Genomic DNA, 19,358 nt, shown 5'->3' on the forward strand with positions numbered 1-19,358 from the left:
ACCCTCACTACAGCAACCCACAAGATGTCTGGAGCGCTGGGCCATAAAATAGAGATGAATCAGGGCAGGTACTGAGAGAGGAAGGGAGAGGAAGTGAGAGGAGGAGAGAGGAAGGGGGCGGAGATACTGCCTATAAGTTACCGGCCTCGCCATGAGAAACATCACAGAGACACTGCTTCAGCTGGACACCTTAAGCCAGACTGTCTGAGCGTGGACCCGTGGAGCGGAGAGACTGTGGAATGGAGGGACAGATAGGTTCCTCCGGAGTAGATGACACCACTGAGCAAGGTAAGCCTCACACTATGTCTTAGAAATGATCAACCAATCAATCAGTGGTATTTATCGAGCTTACTATGTGCAGAGCACTGTATGAAGCGCTTGGGTCAGTACAACAGAATTAGCAGAAATGTTCCCTATTCATAACCGTCTTGCACGATAATAATAATGGCATTAATAGTGGTGTATCTTGTCTCTTAGGTGAACGTTGTTCTATATCCTAAACTCAGGTTCAGTGTTGTTTACGAGTCTGCCTCAGTCAGACTCTAACCTCTCTAACACCTATAGGGAATCAATCAGAGGTATATACTGAGCATTTACTGTGTGCAGAGCACTGTACTAAGCTCTTGGGAGAATACAATACAACAGAGGTGGTAGACACGTTCCCTGCCCACAATAGGCTTCTAAGTATTCTAGGAGGGAGATGGGCATTGATATAAATAAATATAACAGCTCTGCAAATTTCACCCTTAGCAAATGGGCTAAAATGACTCATCCCTTTCTTGCTTTCCTTCCTTCCTTTCTTTCCTCCGTCCTGCCTCCTGGTTCTTCCTCCCAAACCTGACCTCCACTGGTTTCTCATTTTCTTCTTTTTCTCTCTCCTTTATTTTCTCATCATACAGTTTGGTTCGTTCGTCCCTAATACCTATCCTATCCACCCTCTAACGTTCCCTCCTGGTACCTCCCTCCCTCCTAAAAATGTGGGGGTTTTTTCTTCAGTTACTGCTCTTTTCTTTCTCCTTCACTTCTTTGGCTCCCTCCCTCCTTAGGACAGGTCTGTGGAGGCTTCCCAAACTTTTTCTCTTTCTAAGCAAACCCAAACTTTTTCTCTTTCTAAGGAAACCCAACGCTCCATGGAGAGCAAATAGAAAATAATGATCTTGTATGTACAGTGGCACTTAGTTCAGTGCTTGGCACATAGTAAGTGCTTGACAATTAATCCATTACTCAATCATTTGTATTTATTGAGTGCTGACTGTGTGCAGAACACTAGACTAAGCGCTTGGGAGAGTACAACACAATAATATAACAGAAACATTCCCTGCCCACAACAAGTTTATAATCTGGAGGGGGAGACAGACAGTAATATAAATACATAAATTATGGATATGTGCATAAGTGCTGTAGGGCTGAGGGAGATGGGTGGGAAAGAGGAAATGAGGGCTTGAGGGAAATGAGAGTCAGGGAAGGCTTCTTGGAGGAGATGTAGCTTAAATAAGGCTTTGAAGGTGGGGAGAGCAATTGCCTGTGGGATATGAAAAGGGAGGGCATCCCAGGAAAGATGCAGGATGCGGGCGAGAGGTCAGGGGCGAGATAGATGAAATTGTGGTAACAGTGAGTAGTTTGGCATTAGAGGAGCAAAGTGTGCTGGCTGGGTTCATTCATTCATTCACTCATATTTATTGAGCACTTACTGTGTGCAGAGCACTGTACTAAGTGCTTTTGTAGGAGGGCATAAGTTGACTAAGTGCCTTCAAGCCAGTGGTGAGGAGTTTCTGTCTGATGCTACCACTGGAGATTCCTGAGGAGTAGAGAAATATGGACTGACAAACACAAACACCTCAATAGAATATATTATATTGAATTTGATAATATTCCTGTTCCCAGAAGGGCCACAGGAGCTTCTGACAGGGGAGACAAGATAGAAGAGGCTCGTGCTGAATCTTTAAATACTCAACATTCATGCTGCCAGACTACATCACTAGTCACTAACAAAAGCAGGCCTTTGTGGAGGATTTCACCTCAAAGAGTCCTGAGGTGACAAAACCATCTAATTGAACTGAATGAGACAGGGAATCAGGGAGCCACTGAACTATTGCGCTTCAGCAAATCATTCAATTCATCCGAGCCTCAATTTCCTCACCTGGAGGACACATCTCCTCCAAGAGACTGCCCCTGACTAAGTCTTCTTTTCCCGGGCTTGCTCTCTCTTCTGTGTCATCTGTGCATTTGGATCTGTGACATATGGACATTTGATATTCGCCTCACCCCCAGCACACAGCACTTATGCACATATCTTTAAATTATATTTTAAATATTATCAATTACTTATTTATTCCTACTAATGTCTGTTTCCCCCTCTAGACCACAAGCTCCTTTTGGGCAGGGAATAAATCTGCTAATTGTAACTGCTAATTTTGCTGTAATGTAATAATAATAATGACAGTGTTTATTAAGTGCTTACTATGTGCAAAGCACTGTTCTAAGCGCTGGGGAGGTTACAAGGTGATCAGGTTGTCCCACGGGGGGCACACAGTCTTAATCCCCATTTTCCAGATGAGGTAACTGAGGCATAGTGAAGTTAAGTGACTTGCCCAAAGTCACACAGCTGACAATTGGCAGAGCTGGGATTTGAACCCATGACCTCTGACTCCAAAGCCCAGGCTCCTTTCCACTGAGCCATGCTGCTTCTCGAAGTGAAGTACTCTCTGAAGTGCTTATTACACTGCTGTGCACATAGTGAGTGCTCAATAACTACCCTTGATTGACTGACTAATGATGATGAACAGAAGAAGCTACCAGAGACCAGCTCAATCATCTAACTCTCAGTCAGTCAATCCTCACTGCGAGTTTACAATCTAGAAGGGGAGACAGACATCTCTGGGGCTGGGATGGGAGAAAAATAACGGGAGCAAGTCAAGGTGATGCAGAAGGGAATGGAAGAGGAGGAAAGGAGGGCTTGGTCAGAGAAGGCCTCTTGGAAGAAACGCGCCTTCAATAAGGCTTTGAAGGAGGGGAGAGTAATTGTCTGTCAGATTTGAGGAGGGAGGGCTTTCCAGGCCAGTGGCAGGACACGGGTGAGGGGTTAGCGGCGAAATGGACAAGATTAGAGGCGCGAAGTGGGCAGGTTGGGTTGTAGCAGGAGAGTAGTGAGGTAAGGTAGGAGAGGGCAAGATGATTGAAAGATTTAAAGCTGCTCGTAAGGAGCTTCTGTTTAATGTAGAGGTGGATGGGCAACCACTGGAGATTCTAGAGGAGTGGAGAAACATGGCCTGAATATCTAAGCCTTTAATGTCTCCCTTATGATGCCCCCTTGGATTGTTAAAGACTCCTCATGCCGCCAATCCAAACTGCTCAGAGTTTCTTTGACATAAGCTGAGGGCAAAAGTCTTGTGGCGTTTGACAGGAAGTGTGTGGCTGAGGGGAAATTCCTTCTTCCCTCTTCATTCTGACAGAGACTTTCCAGTAAAGGGGAAGGTAGACCAGGTGAGGGGAATTACCCCTTAACCGTGATGCCCCATGGGAAACTCTAGCCCCCCAGGAGATTTGTGAGCCCAGGGACGTGGGGGAGCTAAGAATTCCTGCCCTTGTATCTCAGAGGTATTTTTCCCAGCCCCATACTCCCCTCACTCTGCGAGCTGGGAGGAGCTGGGCAGGGTGCAGGTATGCAGAGGAAGCTGAACGTGAGCTCCGGTGAGGTCAGGGACTGCCACATGGTGAGAAGTGAAAGCAGACAGAACACGGAATGTGTTACTCTGCCTCCGGAGCGCTACATCCGGTGTCAGCCTTGTGGGGTGGGGGCGGAGACCCAGAGAGGGGCCGGCGGGGTATCAGCGGCTGGACCATTGCAGAGGAGGGAACTGAGAACACGTATTACCAAACCAGCCCTGCCGTCTAGACGGAAAATGTGTGTAATGTGTTGTATCGTGACCTGGATTTCTAGAGCTCTCGTTCTTGTAAAGGCCTGCTGCGGTTGGGGCGGTTGGGATAGGGGATCCTCTACATTAGACTGCCCCCCTTCCTCAGCCGGTTGCTACATTTCACCACTGCACAAAAGAGAAAAATGAGGGATGGCCTATCGTGACCTGGATTTCTGGTGGTGTCTTTCTCAGGTTTTTCAATACTAAGGATTGTTTCCACTGCCAAATGGCAGCTCTGTGTCCTTCTATGCTTCTTTTGATATCGCTCCTCTGCTTTGAGGAGGCTCAAGCTGTTTCTTATGGCATTTGTTAAGAGCTCACTATGTGTCCAACACTGTCCTAAGAGCTGGGGTGGATACAAGTTAAGCAGGCCTAATACAGTCCCTGTCCCAAATGGAGCTCACAGTCTAAGTAGGAAGGAGAACACTTATCAAATCCCCATTTTGCAGTTGAGGAAACTGAGGCACAGAGAATTTAAGTGACCTGCCCAAGGTCAACCCAGCAGGCAAATGGCAGAGCCAGGAGTGGAACCCAGATCCTCTACCTCCTGTGCTTCCTCTACTAGACTTGCAATGCTGGTTCTTCATCTTCACCCTTGAGCACAGATGCAAGAGTGAAACCTTCGTTTTACTGGGGTGGAAGGTCCCCAAATTCATTAATCATATTTATTGAGTGCTTACTGTGTGCAGAGCACTGAACTAAGCGCTTATGCACCCAATAATCACTAATAGCCAAGTTCCCTAAAGGCAGCAATTGTGTCTACTAACTCTATCATAGTCTCCTAACTACTTAGTTCTGTGTTCTACACAAAGTCAATGTTCAATAAATACCACTGATGTTTTTGCTATCTCAAATTACAATCTCTTCCAGCGCTTAGAACAGTGCTTTGCACATAGTAAGTGCTTAACAAATACCATTATTATTATTATATAGTGTCTCCCTCACCACTCAACTTGACCCTCCACCAGGATCAATCAGTCAATCAGTCGATCAATCAGTCATTCATTCATAGCAAAGCAGTGTGGCCTAGTGGATAGAGCACAGGCATGGGAGTCAGAAGGCCTAGGTTCTCATTCCAGATCCACCAGTTGTCTGCTGTGTGACCTTAGGCAAGTCACTTAACTTCTCTATGCCTCACTTCCCTCATCTTTAAAAAGAGGATTAAAACTGTGAGCTCCATGTGGGACATGGACTGCATCTGACCTGATTAGCACATAGTAGACCCTTAAAAAAAAACCATAAAAATACTATTTATCAAGACAAGAAAAGGGTGTTCTTGCTGTGTACAGTTCCCTAAATGGTAGCATGATCTTATTCCCTTCCCCTTAGAGCTCCGAGTTCGGAGAAGTATGCCCTTCACTCTTCCCAGTTCCTTCTGCTTGGTTCCCTCACAGTGTACTTGGAAAACTTCACTGAAAGAGAATCTGAACCCCTCTTTCTCAGCTCTGCCTCTCCTTCTTTCTACTCACTTGGCCTCCCATCTCTCGCCCCCACCACTCCCGGCCTCCAACCAAACCATTAATATTTACTGAATGCTTACGCTGTGCAAAACACTGTACTAAATGCTTGCAAGAATATCTTAGAGCTAGGAGAAACGACCCCTGACCTCAAGTAACTTGAAGTGGAATGTTCATTTGCCCCAGATTCAGGAACCCTGACTTTTATCCCAGTTGCCAGTCTGCAATGCCAGCACGCCACTGGCTGCTACTGCCAGAAACAGAGGCCTCTGACCACCTGATCCCTTTTTTTATAAAGAGGGCAATGGTCAGGAGACATCCTGGAGTTTGGATTGTTGAGACAATCAGGTCAGCGAGGCAAAGGAGATGGAGAATGACAGGTGCCTGAAAGCTCATTGTGAGCAGAGAACATATTTACCAACTCTGTTGTATCGTACTGTCCCAAATGTTTAGAAGAGTGCTCTGTACTCTGTACTCTGTAAACACCCAATAAATTCATTCGTTCATTCATTCAATCGTATTTACTGAGCACTTACTGTGTGCAGAGCACTGTACTAAGCACTTGGAAAGTACAATTTGTCAACAGATAGAGATAATCCCTACCCAACAACAGGCTCACAGTGTCATTCATTGATTGAATGAATAATAATAATTATGGTATTTGTTAAGCGCTAACTATGTGCCAAGCACTGTTCTAAGCACAGGGGTAGATTCAAGATAATCAGGTTGTCCCACATGGGGCTCAAAGTCTTAATCCCCATTTTACAGATGAGGTAACTGAGGCTCGGAGAAGTTAAGTAGTTTGCCCAAGGTCACACAGCAGACAAGTAGCGGAGCTGGGATTAGAACCCATGGCCTCTGACTCCTAAACCTGTGCTCTTTCCACTAGGCCACGCTGCCCTTTCAGGACAGGCCTGGAGCCTAATCAGTGGTGTTTGCTTCTCTCCTCCAGGCACACAGAGGGGAAGACTGTTCTCGGACAACCCCGATGGTCCCCTGCTGGTTCCAATTCCATGTGCTGTCCTTGTGGTGGTCATTATCACCACTTTGATCCTTGCCATCATCACTCTGTCAGGTAACAATAATAATAATAACAACAACAATAATAATGATAAATAATAATTACAATCATTGTGGCATTGATTAAACACTTACTATGTCTCAGACATCGGACTAGATACTACACAACCAGATCAGGCACAGTCGGTGGGGAAGGGAAAAAGGTATTTCAACTCCATTTTTCAGATGATGAAACTGAGGCACAGAGAAGCCTGAAGTCACCCAGCGGGAAAAATGGCAGAATAGGAATTAGAACTCAGGTCTACAGATTCCCAGTCCCATCCTCTTTCCCCTGTTTCCCTTGAACTTTAGGTAGGAGTCCCAGATTAGTGCTATGACCCCAAATTCAGAGTTCTGGAGCCCCTCAGGCCCTGTCTGGCCGTAAAAAAGGGTGTTTCCTTTCAATCAATCCATACCCTTCGTAAATCAGTCGATCTATCAGTGGTGTTTATTGAGTGAATACTGTGTGCACAGCACTGTTTTAGATGCTTGGGAGGGTACAGTAGAGTTGGTAGACACAATCCACCCTCAAGGAGCTGACAATCTACAAGGAGTTTATGCTGCCCCTCATCTTTTTCTCTTCTCCTAGCGCATTTGTGGATGGGTTTGACTTTACTCCTGGAACTGCCTTAGTCCCCTTTATTCTCTAGGACCTTCTGCTCCAGGGAACCATATAGCACATGGTTCTCACACCTGTATCTAAGGTGGGAGAAAATGACACTCTCCTGTTGGTCAAGGACAGGAGGGCGGGGATTTATTCTCCCACCTTCCTTCCAGGCTAACCCCCTTCATCCCCCTCCCTTCTCATTGCAGTGGGAAAGTACAACTGCCCCGGCGTCTGGGAGAAGCAGGAGCCTGGCAAGAATGGCCAAAGCCCAGTTTTCCCCATCTCATGCCCGGAGGACTGGATTGGATTCCGAGGAAAATGTTACCTCTTCTCCAATACCTCAGACACCTGGAACGCCAGCAAAAGACACTGTTCTAACCACAATGCGACTCTCACTCAGGTCAACTCAGAAAAGGATCTGGTAAGATGTCTGTAGGCCGAAGAGTTGGAATGGGAGAAAAAGTTGCGGGGCCCCTCTAACTATCCGTGAAGGAGGGCATTGTTATGACCATTTTACAGATGGGGATACTGAGAAAGCTACCTGCTTGGTTAGCACACAGGGCCAGATTGGCTCTGCTGCTGAGAAAGGGAAAACAGGTATTTCATCTCCATTTAACAGATAAGGACTTGTCCAAGGTCACCCAGCAGGCAAATGGCAAAGTAGGAATTAGAACTCAGGTATGAATATTTAGGAGTGGAGAGAAGGGGTTAGGAGGGGCCAGAATGAGGAGGGAAAATTTCTCTTCTTCCATCCTCTGACTTCCTAGAGGGCTGCGAGAGGCCCAGAGTGGTCCGTACGAGCATCAGTCTCCTATTTTCCCTCCTTCTGGGATTCTCTCAAAGTCCCAGTGAGCCAGTCCAGGTCAGGTGATAGCTTTGCTCTCTGAGTCTCAAATTCTTGTCGGTTCCAAAGGACTGCATTTCCTAGGAGACAAAGCCAGAGTCCTGGAGGGCAGAAGGAAGATGGAAGCTCTCAGGAAAACTTGATTCTCGGTCTTAGACCTTCCAGCAGAAACAGTAAATGGTCTTAAGGGGACACACAACAAGTGTATAAAGCACATCTCCCCTCATGGTCATTCTCAGAATGATGATGGTGGCATTTGTTGAGCACTTACTATTCATTCATTCAATCATATTTACTGAGCAGTAAGCTAGAGCTTACTGAGTGCACAGCACTGTACTAAGCTGTTCCAGGTGCTCTACTAAGTGCTGGGTTAAAAACAAAACACCAGATAAGATGCAGTTCCTGTCCCACATGGGGCTCATAATCTATGGGGAAGGGAGAACAGGTATTGACACCCCATTTTACAGATGAGAAACCGGAGGCACAGAGAAATTAAGAGACTTGCCCGAGGTCTCACAGCAGGCAAATGGTGGAGCCAGGATTATTATTATTATTAATAATAATAATGGTATTTGTTAAGCGCTTGCTATTTGCCAAGCACTGTTCTAAGCGCTGGGGAAGATACAAGGTAATTAAGTTGTTCCAAGTGGAGCTCACAGTCTTAATCCCCATTTTACAGATGAGATAACTGAGGCACAAAGGAGTTAAGTGACTTGTCCAAAGTCACACAGCTGATAAGTGGCGAGTCGGGATTAGAACCCATGACCTCTAACTCCCAAGCCCGGGTTCTTTCCACTAAGCCACGCTGCTTCTCTCCTGGATTAGAACCCAGGCCCATGATGTGTCACTAGACCATGCTGCTTCTTTGCATTCCTAGGGGAGTTCTGTTCCAGGGGTGGGAGTACAGATGGGGTGTCGGAGGGTGGATGGGTGGTCCTCCTCCATCACTGTGACCTTACAGCCACTCGGGGTCTTGGTGGTTGTGGGGGCAAAATTAGCCGAGGCCCAGGTGCTGCTGGGAGTCCAGGGGATATGAACTCACCTCCCTTCTGCTTTCTTTAAGGACTTTCTGAAACGGTTAGTGGGTACCACTGAGCACTGGATTGGATCGGTCAGTGGAACCATCCAGGCCTCGGACCGGACAACCCGTAACCCAGTCAACAATGGGTGAGTTCTAGAAAATCCCCACGCTTTTCCTCATTACCCACAATGATTTACATTTCTCAAAAGGCCTCTTCCAGGGACTCTGCCCAAAGCAGTGACTGCACGAGCAGAGACTCTGCTTATAGAAGGTCCCACGGTTTCAGAAGAGATAGAAATTTCCCCCAGACACCCTGAACTGCCTTCATTTGTGTACTGATGGGATAGATATCTCTAAATTCCACTTGCTGCTTCCAGCATTGGCAAATCCCAACTCTGAGCTCAAGGATTTCAGTTTCCATGTGGGGAATGGGCTCTGCTGCCTCTATCAGATAATCAGTCAATCGTTTGTATTTATTGAAACTCTATTGACAAGCAGCGTGGCTTAGTGGAAAGAGCCCGGGCTTGGTAGTCAGAGGTCGTGGGTTCTAATCCCGGCTCTGCCTCTTATCAGCTGTGTGACTTTGCGCAAGTCACTTCACTTCTCTGTGCCTCAGTTACCTCATCTGTAAAATGGAAATTAAGACTGTGAGCCCCACGTGGAACAATCTGATTACCTTGTATCTACTCCAGTGCTTAGAAAAGCTCTTGGCTCATAGTAAGCGCTTAACAAATGCCATCATTATTATTATTATCATGTAAGCTCCTTGAGGGCAGGGATCATGTCTGCTTAGTCTAGGCACTCTCCCAAGTGCGTTATATAAAGTCGGCGCTCAATAAATACCAATGATCGATTGATTGTAGAGCACTGTACTAAATGCTTGGGGGATTTCAATCAATCGATGGTATTTACTGAGTGCTTACTGTGTGCAGAGCACTGTACTAAGCACTTGGGTGAGTACAATACAACAGAGTCGGGAGACCCAACACTAGCATACACCTCACTACCAAACCTGGCCAGCAAAATATTTACCTAGTCCTTATCGCTGCTGTAACTAGGGGATGGAGTCTTGTGGTTTGACATGGAAGGACAGCTGTCCCTACTAACTACGATTACCTATAGACATAATAATAATAATAATAATAATAATAATACTGATGGCATTTATTAAGCACTTACTATGTGCAAAGCACTGTTCTAAGCACTGGGGAGGTTACAAGGTGATCACATCCCCATTCATCCCCATTTTACAGGTGAGGTAACTGAGGCCCAGAGAAGTTAAGTGACTTGCCCAAAGTCACACATCTGACAATTGGCGGATCCAGGATTTGAACCCATAACCTCTGACTCCAAAGCCCGCGATCTTTCCACTGAGCCACGCTGCATCTCTCCTACAACAAAGTAGTCATAGTTTCACAAACCCTTCATTCTAAACAAGTCAGGTTGTGGACATAATTCTTTCAAATAGCACTTGTGGTTCCAGTGTTTGTTGAGCTCTCACTGGTTGTAATGTGCTGTACTGAGTGCTTAAGAAGGATGAAACAAAGCAGTGATATACCCTTTGCCCACAAAGAGCTTGCGGGGAAAGAAAGGCACAGAAAATCTATACAGGTAGAGCATTTTTTTTCAATGTACAATTGTTTAATTGTAGAGAAGCAGTGTTGCTCAGTGGAAAGAGCCCGGGCTTTGGAGTCAGAGGTCGTGGGTTCAAATCCTGGCTCTGCCAATTGTCAGCTGTGTGACTTTGGGCAAGTCACTTAACTACCCTGTGCCTCAGTTACCTCATCTGGAAAATGGGGGTGAAGACTGTGAGCCCCGCGTGGGACAACCTGATCACCTTGTAACCTCTCCAGCATTTAGAATAGTGCTTTGCACATAGTAAGCACTTCATAAATGCCATTATTATTATTAAAACATAGACAGTCTCACATCTTTCCCAGTGCTTAGAACAATGATTGACTCATGTGCTTAACAAATGCCAGCATTATTATCGAAAGGTGTTAAGGATGAGTATAAATAGCTCATAGGTGCTAGAGATTGCTGATAGAATCATATGACCTAGAAAACCAATAAGGTAAGGCTTGTTGGAGATGAGATTTTAGAAGGGTTTCACAGATCACTGGACTCCACCCTCTCCCCTCCCCAGTCTATATTTCACTACTGCCGCTATCATTTCTCTAAAACTTAGTTCTGCACATAACAATAATAATAATAATGGCATTTATTAAGTGCTTACTATGTGCAAAGCACTGTTCTAAGCGTTGGGGAGGTTACCAGGTGACCAGGTTGTCCCACGGGGGGCTCACATTCTTCATCCCCATTTTACAGATGAGGTAACTGAGGCACAGAGAAGTCAAGTGACTTGCCCAAAGTCACACAGCTGACAATCGGCAGAGCCTGGATTTGAGCCCATGACCTCTGACTCCAAAGCCTGTGCTCTTTCCACTGAGCCATGCTACTTCTCTTCACTCTTCACATATCTCTTCACTCTTCAAAAACCTCCAATTGTTACCCATTCATCTTTGCATCCAACAGAGTCTACAGACCTGTGGTTTAAGATCTTCCAATAGCTTGCTTCCTCCCACCCATCCACTCTCTACTCCTATTCCACCCCAGCTTGCACTCTTCATTCCTCCTAGGATCATGGTGCCTCAGTTTCCACTCTGCTGCCTCCGATCCCTGGCTCACACTCTCCTCCTACCTGAAACTCTCTACCTCTTCAAATCTGCCAGACCAGTTTTCCCCAACATCAAAACCTTTCTGAAATCCCACCTCCTCCAGGATGCTTTCCCTGATTAATCTTTCTTCTCCCCAAACACATTTTCCACACTATTGTCTCAGCACCTTTGTTATGTGTTGTTTTCCATACTCTACTATTTAAGTACTTCTGCCTTCTATTTGAATGTTTTCTGCCCAGATCATGTCTTCTTCTTCTGTGGTACTCTCCCAGGCCCTTGGTAGAGTGCTCTGCATATGTAAGTTGCTCAAAAAATATTTTAGGAAGCAGTGTTGTCTAGTGGAAAGAGCACAGTCCTAAGAGTTAGAGGATTTAGGATCTAATCCCCGCTCAGCCATTTGCCTGCAGTGTGACTTTAGGCAAGTCACTTAACTTCTTTGTGCCTCAGTTTCCTCATCTGTAAAATGGGGATTAGATACTTGTTCTCCCTCTCCTTTGGACTGTTGGGACAGGGACTGTGTCTCAATGATTTCATATCTACCCCAATGCTTAGTACAGTACTTGTCACACATTAAGAATTTAACAACCACAATTATTATGTTATTATTTGATTGTTTGGTAGCAAGGAAGCCAATAGATTCACTTTAGACTTCTTATCTTGTGACTGTTTTCCCCCCTATCTGCATGTTGTCCACTGTTGGCCCTTTGTCTAGAAGTAATGGAATTTATTGACCATCTCAAGTGCAGAGCATGGTACTAAGCATTTTGAAACATTCAAGAGAAGCAGAAGACAGGTTCCCTGCCCACAAGAAGCATATATTCTAATGGAGAGACGGCCATAAAAGTGTTTACAAATAGAGTGATCAAACTGAGAAGCAGCACGAAATAGAGGATAGAGCACAGGCTGGGGAGTTAGACGGTCATGGGTTCTAATCCCTGCTCTGCCACTTGTCTCTTGTGTGACCTTGGGCAAGTCACTTAGTTTCTCTCTGCCTCAATTACCTTATTTGTAAAATGGGGATCTAGACTGTGAGCCCCACGTGGGACAGGGACTGTGTCCAACCCATTTTGCTTGTATTCACCCCAGCACTTAGTACAGTGCCTGGCACATAGTAAGCATTACCATAATTATTATTACTATAAATACTTGGACTCTACATATTTGTTCACTAGCTGAGGAAGGGTATAAATAAGTAAATACTTGAGTGGTCTTCTTTACCTCCCGGGCACATCCTCACTGAGGAAGAAGACAGAGTGACTCTTTCTGGACTATAAGCTCACTGCAGTCAGGGAACATGTCTACCAACTCTGTTGTATTGTACTCTTCCAAGATCTTAGTACAGTGCTGTGCACACAGTAAGCACTCAATAAGTACCATTAATTGACTGATTGATTGATTGATGCCCCCAGTTGGCTGAGAAAGGCAGCCACATAAAGGGCTAGGAGATACAGTGGAGGAGCCAGCTCTGATTCCAAGTTTCTTTTTCCATGTTGCAGTTCCTGTCACTATCTAAAGGGCACAACCAGTGGACAAAAAGACTGCCAAGAAAGTTTACTATGGATATGCAGCAAATCTTCCACACGCTGAACAGGAGAAACGGTGAAGGCAATCTCTTGGGACTGAGGCAAATCACAGTGCTAGTCTGAATTTGAATTTGCCATCTCAAGACCTTGTCAGGGCTTCAGAAGAGAAAAAGAAGGGGAAGAGGTTTGCTTTCCCAACGATTCTATCAGAAAGTGGTCTCTCTGCTGGGATGTAGGCTACACCAAACCCCAGATTCACAGAGACCGATGGTACGCAATGTTTGGACTTGCATATATTGGACTTGCACTTTATATTGGTTCGGTCCCCAATAACCTGTCATATCATAAAGGGCGTAGGAAAATGACAAGTTATTTCATTATTTATTATTTGCTGACCTCTGGTAGTGGAATGTTGCTGAACAAGCCACGGGCCAGGGCTATGAGGGTCAAAAGTGTGCTGTTTTCAAGTGTGTCACCAACCCACTTGTCTTCATTTCTGTGGTGGCAAAGACTAGGATGCCAATGTGAAAGGTTATTCATTGAATTGAGAAATGGAAAACTTTTTGTTTTGTATTCTTCTGGAGCGTTGATTGACGTAGCAATGCTGTTTCAGGAAGGTGGAAACAGTGACCCCTAAAATCAGTGACGTCTCTGATTCCTGTATTTCTGGAATCAGAAGTTTCTGTTAGACGTATTTCTGTATATAGATGTATTTATTTTCTCTTCATTTTAAAATTCTGATTTATAGAATGTGTAGGTAATTTTGTTCATCCCCCTACTGCTGAAAATTGGCTTGGAAGGATTTGCACAATGTGGGATCTTGTTGTCAAAGGAGTTTAGGAAACGAATAGTACCAAATGTGGTTTTTCCAAATAGAGGGGAAATAGAAATCGGATTGATCAAAACATTCTGGATGATTAGCAGAAATCGATGTTCTCATGTGCAATACTGTTGGGTCTGGAATCTTTTTCTTTGTGCAATAAACTGATGGTCTGATATTAAGCTGACGTTGTTAAGAAAGCAACTTGACATGTGCAATAGGGGCTTTGGTATCTAACTAATAAATGAAAATTGATGACAATGAAAGAATTTCTAGCTTTGTTTATTTCCTTTGATTTTGTTCTGACATCTGAAACCTGAAGCCCTGAGGGAAAGCCTTGGCTCAAGGAAAGCAATTCTTTATTAATAATGATTAAGGTATTAGTTAAGTGCTTACTATTTGCCAGACACTGTTCTAAGTGCTGGGATAAATACAAAATAATCAGGTTGGACACAGTACCTCTCCTGCATAGGGCTCACAGTCTTAATCCCCATTTTACCTTGAGGTAACTGAGACACAGAAAAGTGAAGTGATTTGCCCAAGCTCCCACAGTAGACAAGTGGCAGAGCCGGGATCTGACAGAATCTGATTGTAATTACCCCAGGCTTGGCACTAATAATTGCTTAAAAAATGCCACAATCATTATTATTATGTACATCCGCATAAAATATTGGATGTTACTAAAGCTTTTCACTCCAATAATTCTTTGTGGAACCATGAATGTGAATGCACCTTCTACCACTCCTAAATTTAAAAAGAGCAAACAGCCATGAATTTATCTGAATTCTTCCTCACCACGTTTGTATTTTCGGCTGTGCAACTTCCTGCAGGAATGAATTCTGAAAGTTTACCCCTTGTGTCTCAGCTGCCCCCGATCCTTCCCTCTAAGTCCCTTTGTAGCAAAGTCAGGGTGCCACTATAACTCCAAGACACTTAGACACTTTAGCTACTCCTACTACTCCTTTAGCTACTTCTTTCTTATGGTATTTGTTAAGTGCTTACTATGTGCCAGGCACTGTACTAAGCGCTAGGGTAGGTGCAAGCTAATCAGGTTGGACACAGCCCCTGTCCCATGTGGGACTCACAGTCTTAATTCACATTTTACAGATGAGGTAACCGAGGCACAGAGAAGTTAAGTGTCTTGCCCAATCTCACACAAGCAGAAAGAAAGTAGAGCTGATATCAGAACCAAGGTCCTTCGACCCCAAGGCCTGCGCTCTATCCACTAGTCCACGCCTTTCGCCATTACTACTTTGTACTATGGTCCCTAAAGCGCTCCTTTCTATTCTCATTTCATTTTCTCTCTTGGCTTCCTTATTCTGAGTGTCCTCCATTGCCTTGAGATAAGCACACATTAATTTGGAAACATACATTCCCTTCAGTGGTGGAGTGGAAAAGTTCTGGTCTGGAAGCTTGGAGGACTCAGGTTAGAGCCTCAACTCCACCATTCCAGTTTCCACATCTGCCAAATGAGAATTATGATCCCTGCCTTTCTACCTGTCTCACAGAGTTGCTGGGAGGGCATGCATGAGAGCACTTTGAGAAGAAATCGAAAAAAAAAATCAAAGGCATTCCATGATTTACTCTGGGATTCTGAAGAAATGAGATAATTTGTGATCAAACTATTCAATGCAGATTTCCAATCTAGTTGGTAAAAGAAGAATGACAGGACAGAGGTGATCAAGAGCCAAATCCAATATTGTACAGAATTTTTTAGAGAAGCAGCCTGGCCTAGTGGATAGAGTACGAGCTTGGGAGTCAGAGACACTGCGTTCTAATCCCAGCTTCACCACTTTCCTGCTGTGTGACCTTGGGTGAGTCATTTAACTTCTCTTCCTCTAGACTGTACACTCGTTGTGGGCAGGGATTGTGTCTATTTACTTTTATATTGTACTCTCCCAAGTGCTTAGTACAGTGCTCTGCAAATAGTAAGTGCACAATAAATATGATTGAATTAATTCTCGGTGCTTCAGTTCCTTCATCTGCAAAATGGGGATTTAATACCTGTTCTCCCTTCTCCTTAGATTGTGAGCTCATGTGGGACCTGATTATCTTGTATCTACCCCAGTGCTTAGTGCAGTGTTTGGCATGTAGTAAGTGCTCAACAAATATCACGATTATTATTAGTATTAATATTTTCTCTCTTGGTCTGGAACTGCATTAGGAAACTTGCTTTCATGCAAATCTGCACAGAATGAACTACCCTCCAAAAATCTAGGTTGATTTAACTTCCTCTGATGTGCTCTTAGAGAATTTATTCTATGCTGATGAATGCCTCACTAATGCCAATCAATTACTAGCGAAGCAGCATGGCTCAGTGGAAAGAGCCTGGGCTTTGGAGTCAGAGTTCATGGGTTCAAATTCCAGCTCCACCAACTGTCAGCTGTGTGATTTTGGGCAAGTCACTTAACGTCTCTGTGCCTCAGTTACCTCATCTGTAAAATGGGGATTAAAACTGTGAGCCCCCCGTGGGACAACCTGATCACCTTGTAACCTCTCCAGTGCTTTGCACATAGTAAGCGCTTAACAAATACCATCGTTATTATTATTATTAGTTTTGACCCTGAAAATGGTAGAACACACCAGACCTTTCATTAACCCATGGGCAAATGTCCATACATTTGTCAGTCAGTCAATCATATTTACTGAGCGCTTACTGTGTGCTGAGCACTATACCAATTTCTTGGGAAAGTACAATATAATGCTGACACTTAAAGTGTAACACAGATGAACTCAATCAACTTACTTTGGCTGCAGACACATTATGATGGACTCATTAACTGATAAACTCATTATGACAGTGAAAGTTTTAAGAAAACTGCAGCAGTTGGAAAAAAAATCCGGTTTGTCCTATTTAAACCTAATTTGAAAAATAAAATGCTTCTGGGGTAGGCATTGGATCAAGCTGGGTGAAACCTGAAAAAAATCCGTGTTCTCATTTTACCAAAGCTGTGGTTGATCACCCACTGATAAAGGCCCACGTGGAGAGGAGAAGTTCAGGTGATGCAAGCAGTCTTGTGGGTGACTAATCCATTGTAGTCAGGAACCAGAAGGAGCAGTCCGCATTTGATCTGCAGACATTTTTTTTTCCATGCTAGAAGGAAATGGTTTCAGTTTGGAAACGTTAACTAGAGATAAGGTAAGAGTTCCTATGAACGGGGTTTTGCAATTTCCTAAGATCTTCAGATCGGAACCACTGTCCTAATTATCTGATCTAGCTCTGGGCCTCAGGACTCGGCACTGTTGATATCTGCTGCTTTCTTCCTTCCTCATATGGTTTGCCTGGTTGGAGACCTTCTTTTAGGAGTTCAGAAAACTGGTATCATTCGGGAAGACAAAAGGAAAATAGTTGTGACGTGACAACTTAGGAGCAGCGTGTCCTAATGGGCCAGAACTAGCATCACCACCTGCTTGTTGTGTGACCTTGGGTGAGTCACTTAATTCCTCTGTACCTCAGTTTACTCCTTCATAAAATGGAGATAAAAAATTCCTGTTCTCCTTCTGCAGTAGAATTGGGCCTGTGTGGGATGGGGACTGTGTTCCAGCTGATGATCTTGTATTTTCCCCAGCGGTTAGCCCACAGTAAGTGCTTAATAAATGCCTCAGTTATTATTTTATTATAAAGGAAGGCAGAAAAATGTCAGCTTCAGAAACATAGACCAACTTTACTGGGCTCTCCCAAGAGTTAAGTGTGGTGCTTTGCATAAAGTAAGTGTTCAATAAATGTCATTGGTTGATGGATAACATCAAGTTTTGTCCTGCACGATCCAGTTTACAGTTAGCCCGTATCCTGTTTGGTATGGGCCGGGATCGTGTCTACCAACTATTTTGTTTTGAACTTTCCCAAGTGTTCCTGAGAAGAAGTGAGGCCTACTGGAAAGAGCACAGGTTTAGGAGTCAGAGGATCTGCATTCTAAATCCTAGCTCTGACACTTATCTGGTCTGTGACCTTGGACAACTCACTTAGCTTCTCTGTGCCCCAGTTTCTTTATCTATAAAATGAGGATTAAGACTGTGATCACCCTGTGGGAGGGAAATGGACTGTGTTCAACCTGATTACCTCGTATCTACCTCAGTGCTTAGAACAGCAACTGACACAGAGTGAGTGCTTAACAAATGCCATTAAAAACATACTTAATGCAGTGGTTTCCACACAATTAACACTCAGTATATACCACTGATTCATTGACTATGGCACCAGATGCCTTTATGGGTTTTTTTTTTTTTGTTTCAGTGCTTCCACCTCAGCTCCTGCTAGGACCCAGATGAGAAGCGGTGTGGCCTAGTTTATAGACTATTGGCCTGCGAGTCAGAAGGACCTGGGTTCCAATCGCAGTTCTGCCACTTGTCTGCTGGGCGACCTTGGGCAAATCACTTCACTTTTATGTTTCAGCTCCTGCATTTGTAAAATGGAGATTACTATTGTGAGCCCCATGTGGATTATCTTTTATCTACCTCAGGACTTAGTACAGTGTTTGGCACATAGTAAATGCTTATCAAAACCCATTAACAAGTGAGAACAAAGGCTCTGAAGCAACTGAGGGAAGCAAGCCCAGAATGTTAGACCAGGTCCAACCCAATTATCTTGTATCTACCCCCAGCGCTTATTACAGTGATTGGCATATAGTAACTGCTTAATAAGTACTACTATTATTATCATTATTATTAAGCCAGGTATCTCTGGAGAAACACTCTAGGCTTGGTGAACTCGAGGGTCTTCTGCAAAATGGTGCTTTATGAGCTTATTATGTTTCTTGGTGTGACCTGTGTAATGCCTGTGAGGTCTCTGGCATCACCAGGTCCATATTTTGAGTGTCCTCAGTGGCCAGTCTACAGCATAAACCATGTACACGTGAGTGTGTATATTAATTAGTCCTTCATGATGGAAGAAGTGACCACTAAGGGTGAAATTCATCTAGGAGTGTCTCTGTGGCTGAAAAGGTCATTACAGCCAGCTATGCTGTGCACCCAAGAAGGTTTCCCTCATTGCGTTCTCATTCAGAAGGTTTGCAGCACCTGTTATTTTCTCTTCTGCCTTTTTCCTCCCTTTCTTACCAAGCTTTTGCTCAGAGAGCTGCTCCTTTCTTGATGCTAGAGTACCATGCAGTTCTGTCTTCAGTAATGGACTCACGGTTTTCAGCTGGACTGTAGCATTGGCTGAGGGTTTGTTTTACCATGTCCTTCTTTGAGCCTTAGTTACTGCATCTGTAAAATAGGGATTAAGACTGTGAGCCCCATGTTTGACCTGGACTGTGTCCAACCTGATTACCTTGTATCTACCCCATTGCTTAGTACAGTGCCTGGAACGAATTAAGTGCTTAACAAGTACCATAAAATGAAATAAATAGATAAAATAAATTTGTCAAGCACTGTACCAAGCGCTTGGGGGAGTACAATATAACAATAAACATAAAATTTCCCTTCCCACAACG

General features: G+C 44.3%; 1 protein-coding gene across 1 annotated transcript; it reads left to right on the top strand.

Moving 5' to 3' along the window:
* The first annotated feature begins 239 nt into the window (after positions 1-239).
* LOC119939140 (early activation antigen CD69-like) lies at positions 240-13,170 on the top strand. Its single transcript, XM_038758919.1, has 5 exons — positions 240-288; positions 6,327-6,449; positions 7,247-7,461; positions 8,948-9,051; positions 13,080-13,170. Exons 1-5 carry the CDS (start codon positions 240-242, stop codon positions 13,168-13,170), a joined length of 582 nt encoding a protein of 193 aa, XP_038614847.1.
* The last annotated feature ends 6,188 nt before the right edge of the window (positions 13,171-19,358 follow it).

This window comes from Tachyglossus aculeatus, chromosome 17 (genome assembly GCF_015852505.1).
Source record: "Tachyglossus aculeatus isolate mTacAcu1 chromosome 17, mTacAcu1.pri, whole genome shotgun sequence".
NCBI classification, from domain to species: domain Eukaryota; kingdom Metazoa; phylum Chordata; class Mammalia; order Monotremata; family Tachyglossidae; genus Tachyglossus; species Tachyglossus aculeatus.

What these genes read in the sequence shown, in the direction of transcription:
- LOC119939140 (XM_038758919.1), top strand. Translation starts at nt 240, where the DNA reads ATGGAGGGACAGATAGGTTCCTCCGGAGTAGATGACACCACTGAGCAA. An exon ending in TGCCATCATCACTCTGTCAG is followed by an intron (nt 6,450 to 7,246) that starts GTAACAATAATA and finishes TTCTCATTGCAG; the next exon opens with TGGGAAAGTACAACTGCCCC. An exon ending in TCAACTCAGAAAAGGATCTG is followed by an intron (nt 7,462 to 8,947) that starts GTAAGATGTCTG and finishes GCTTTCTTTAAG; the next exon opens with GACTTTCTGAAACGGTTAGT.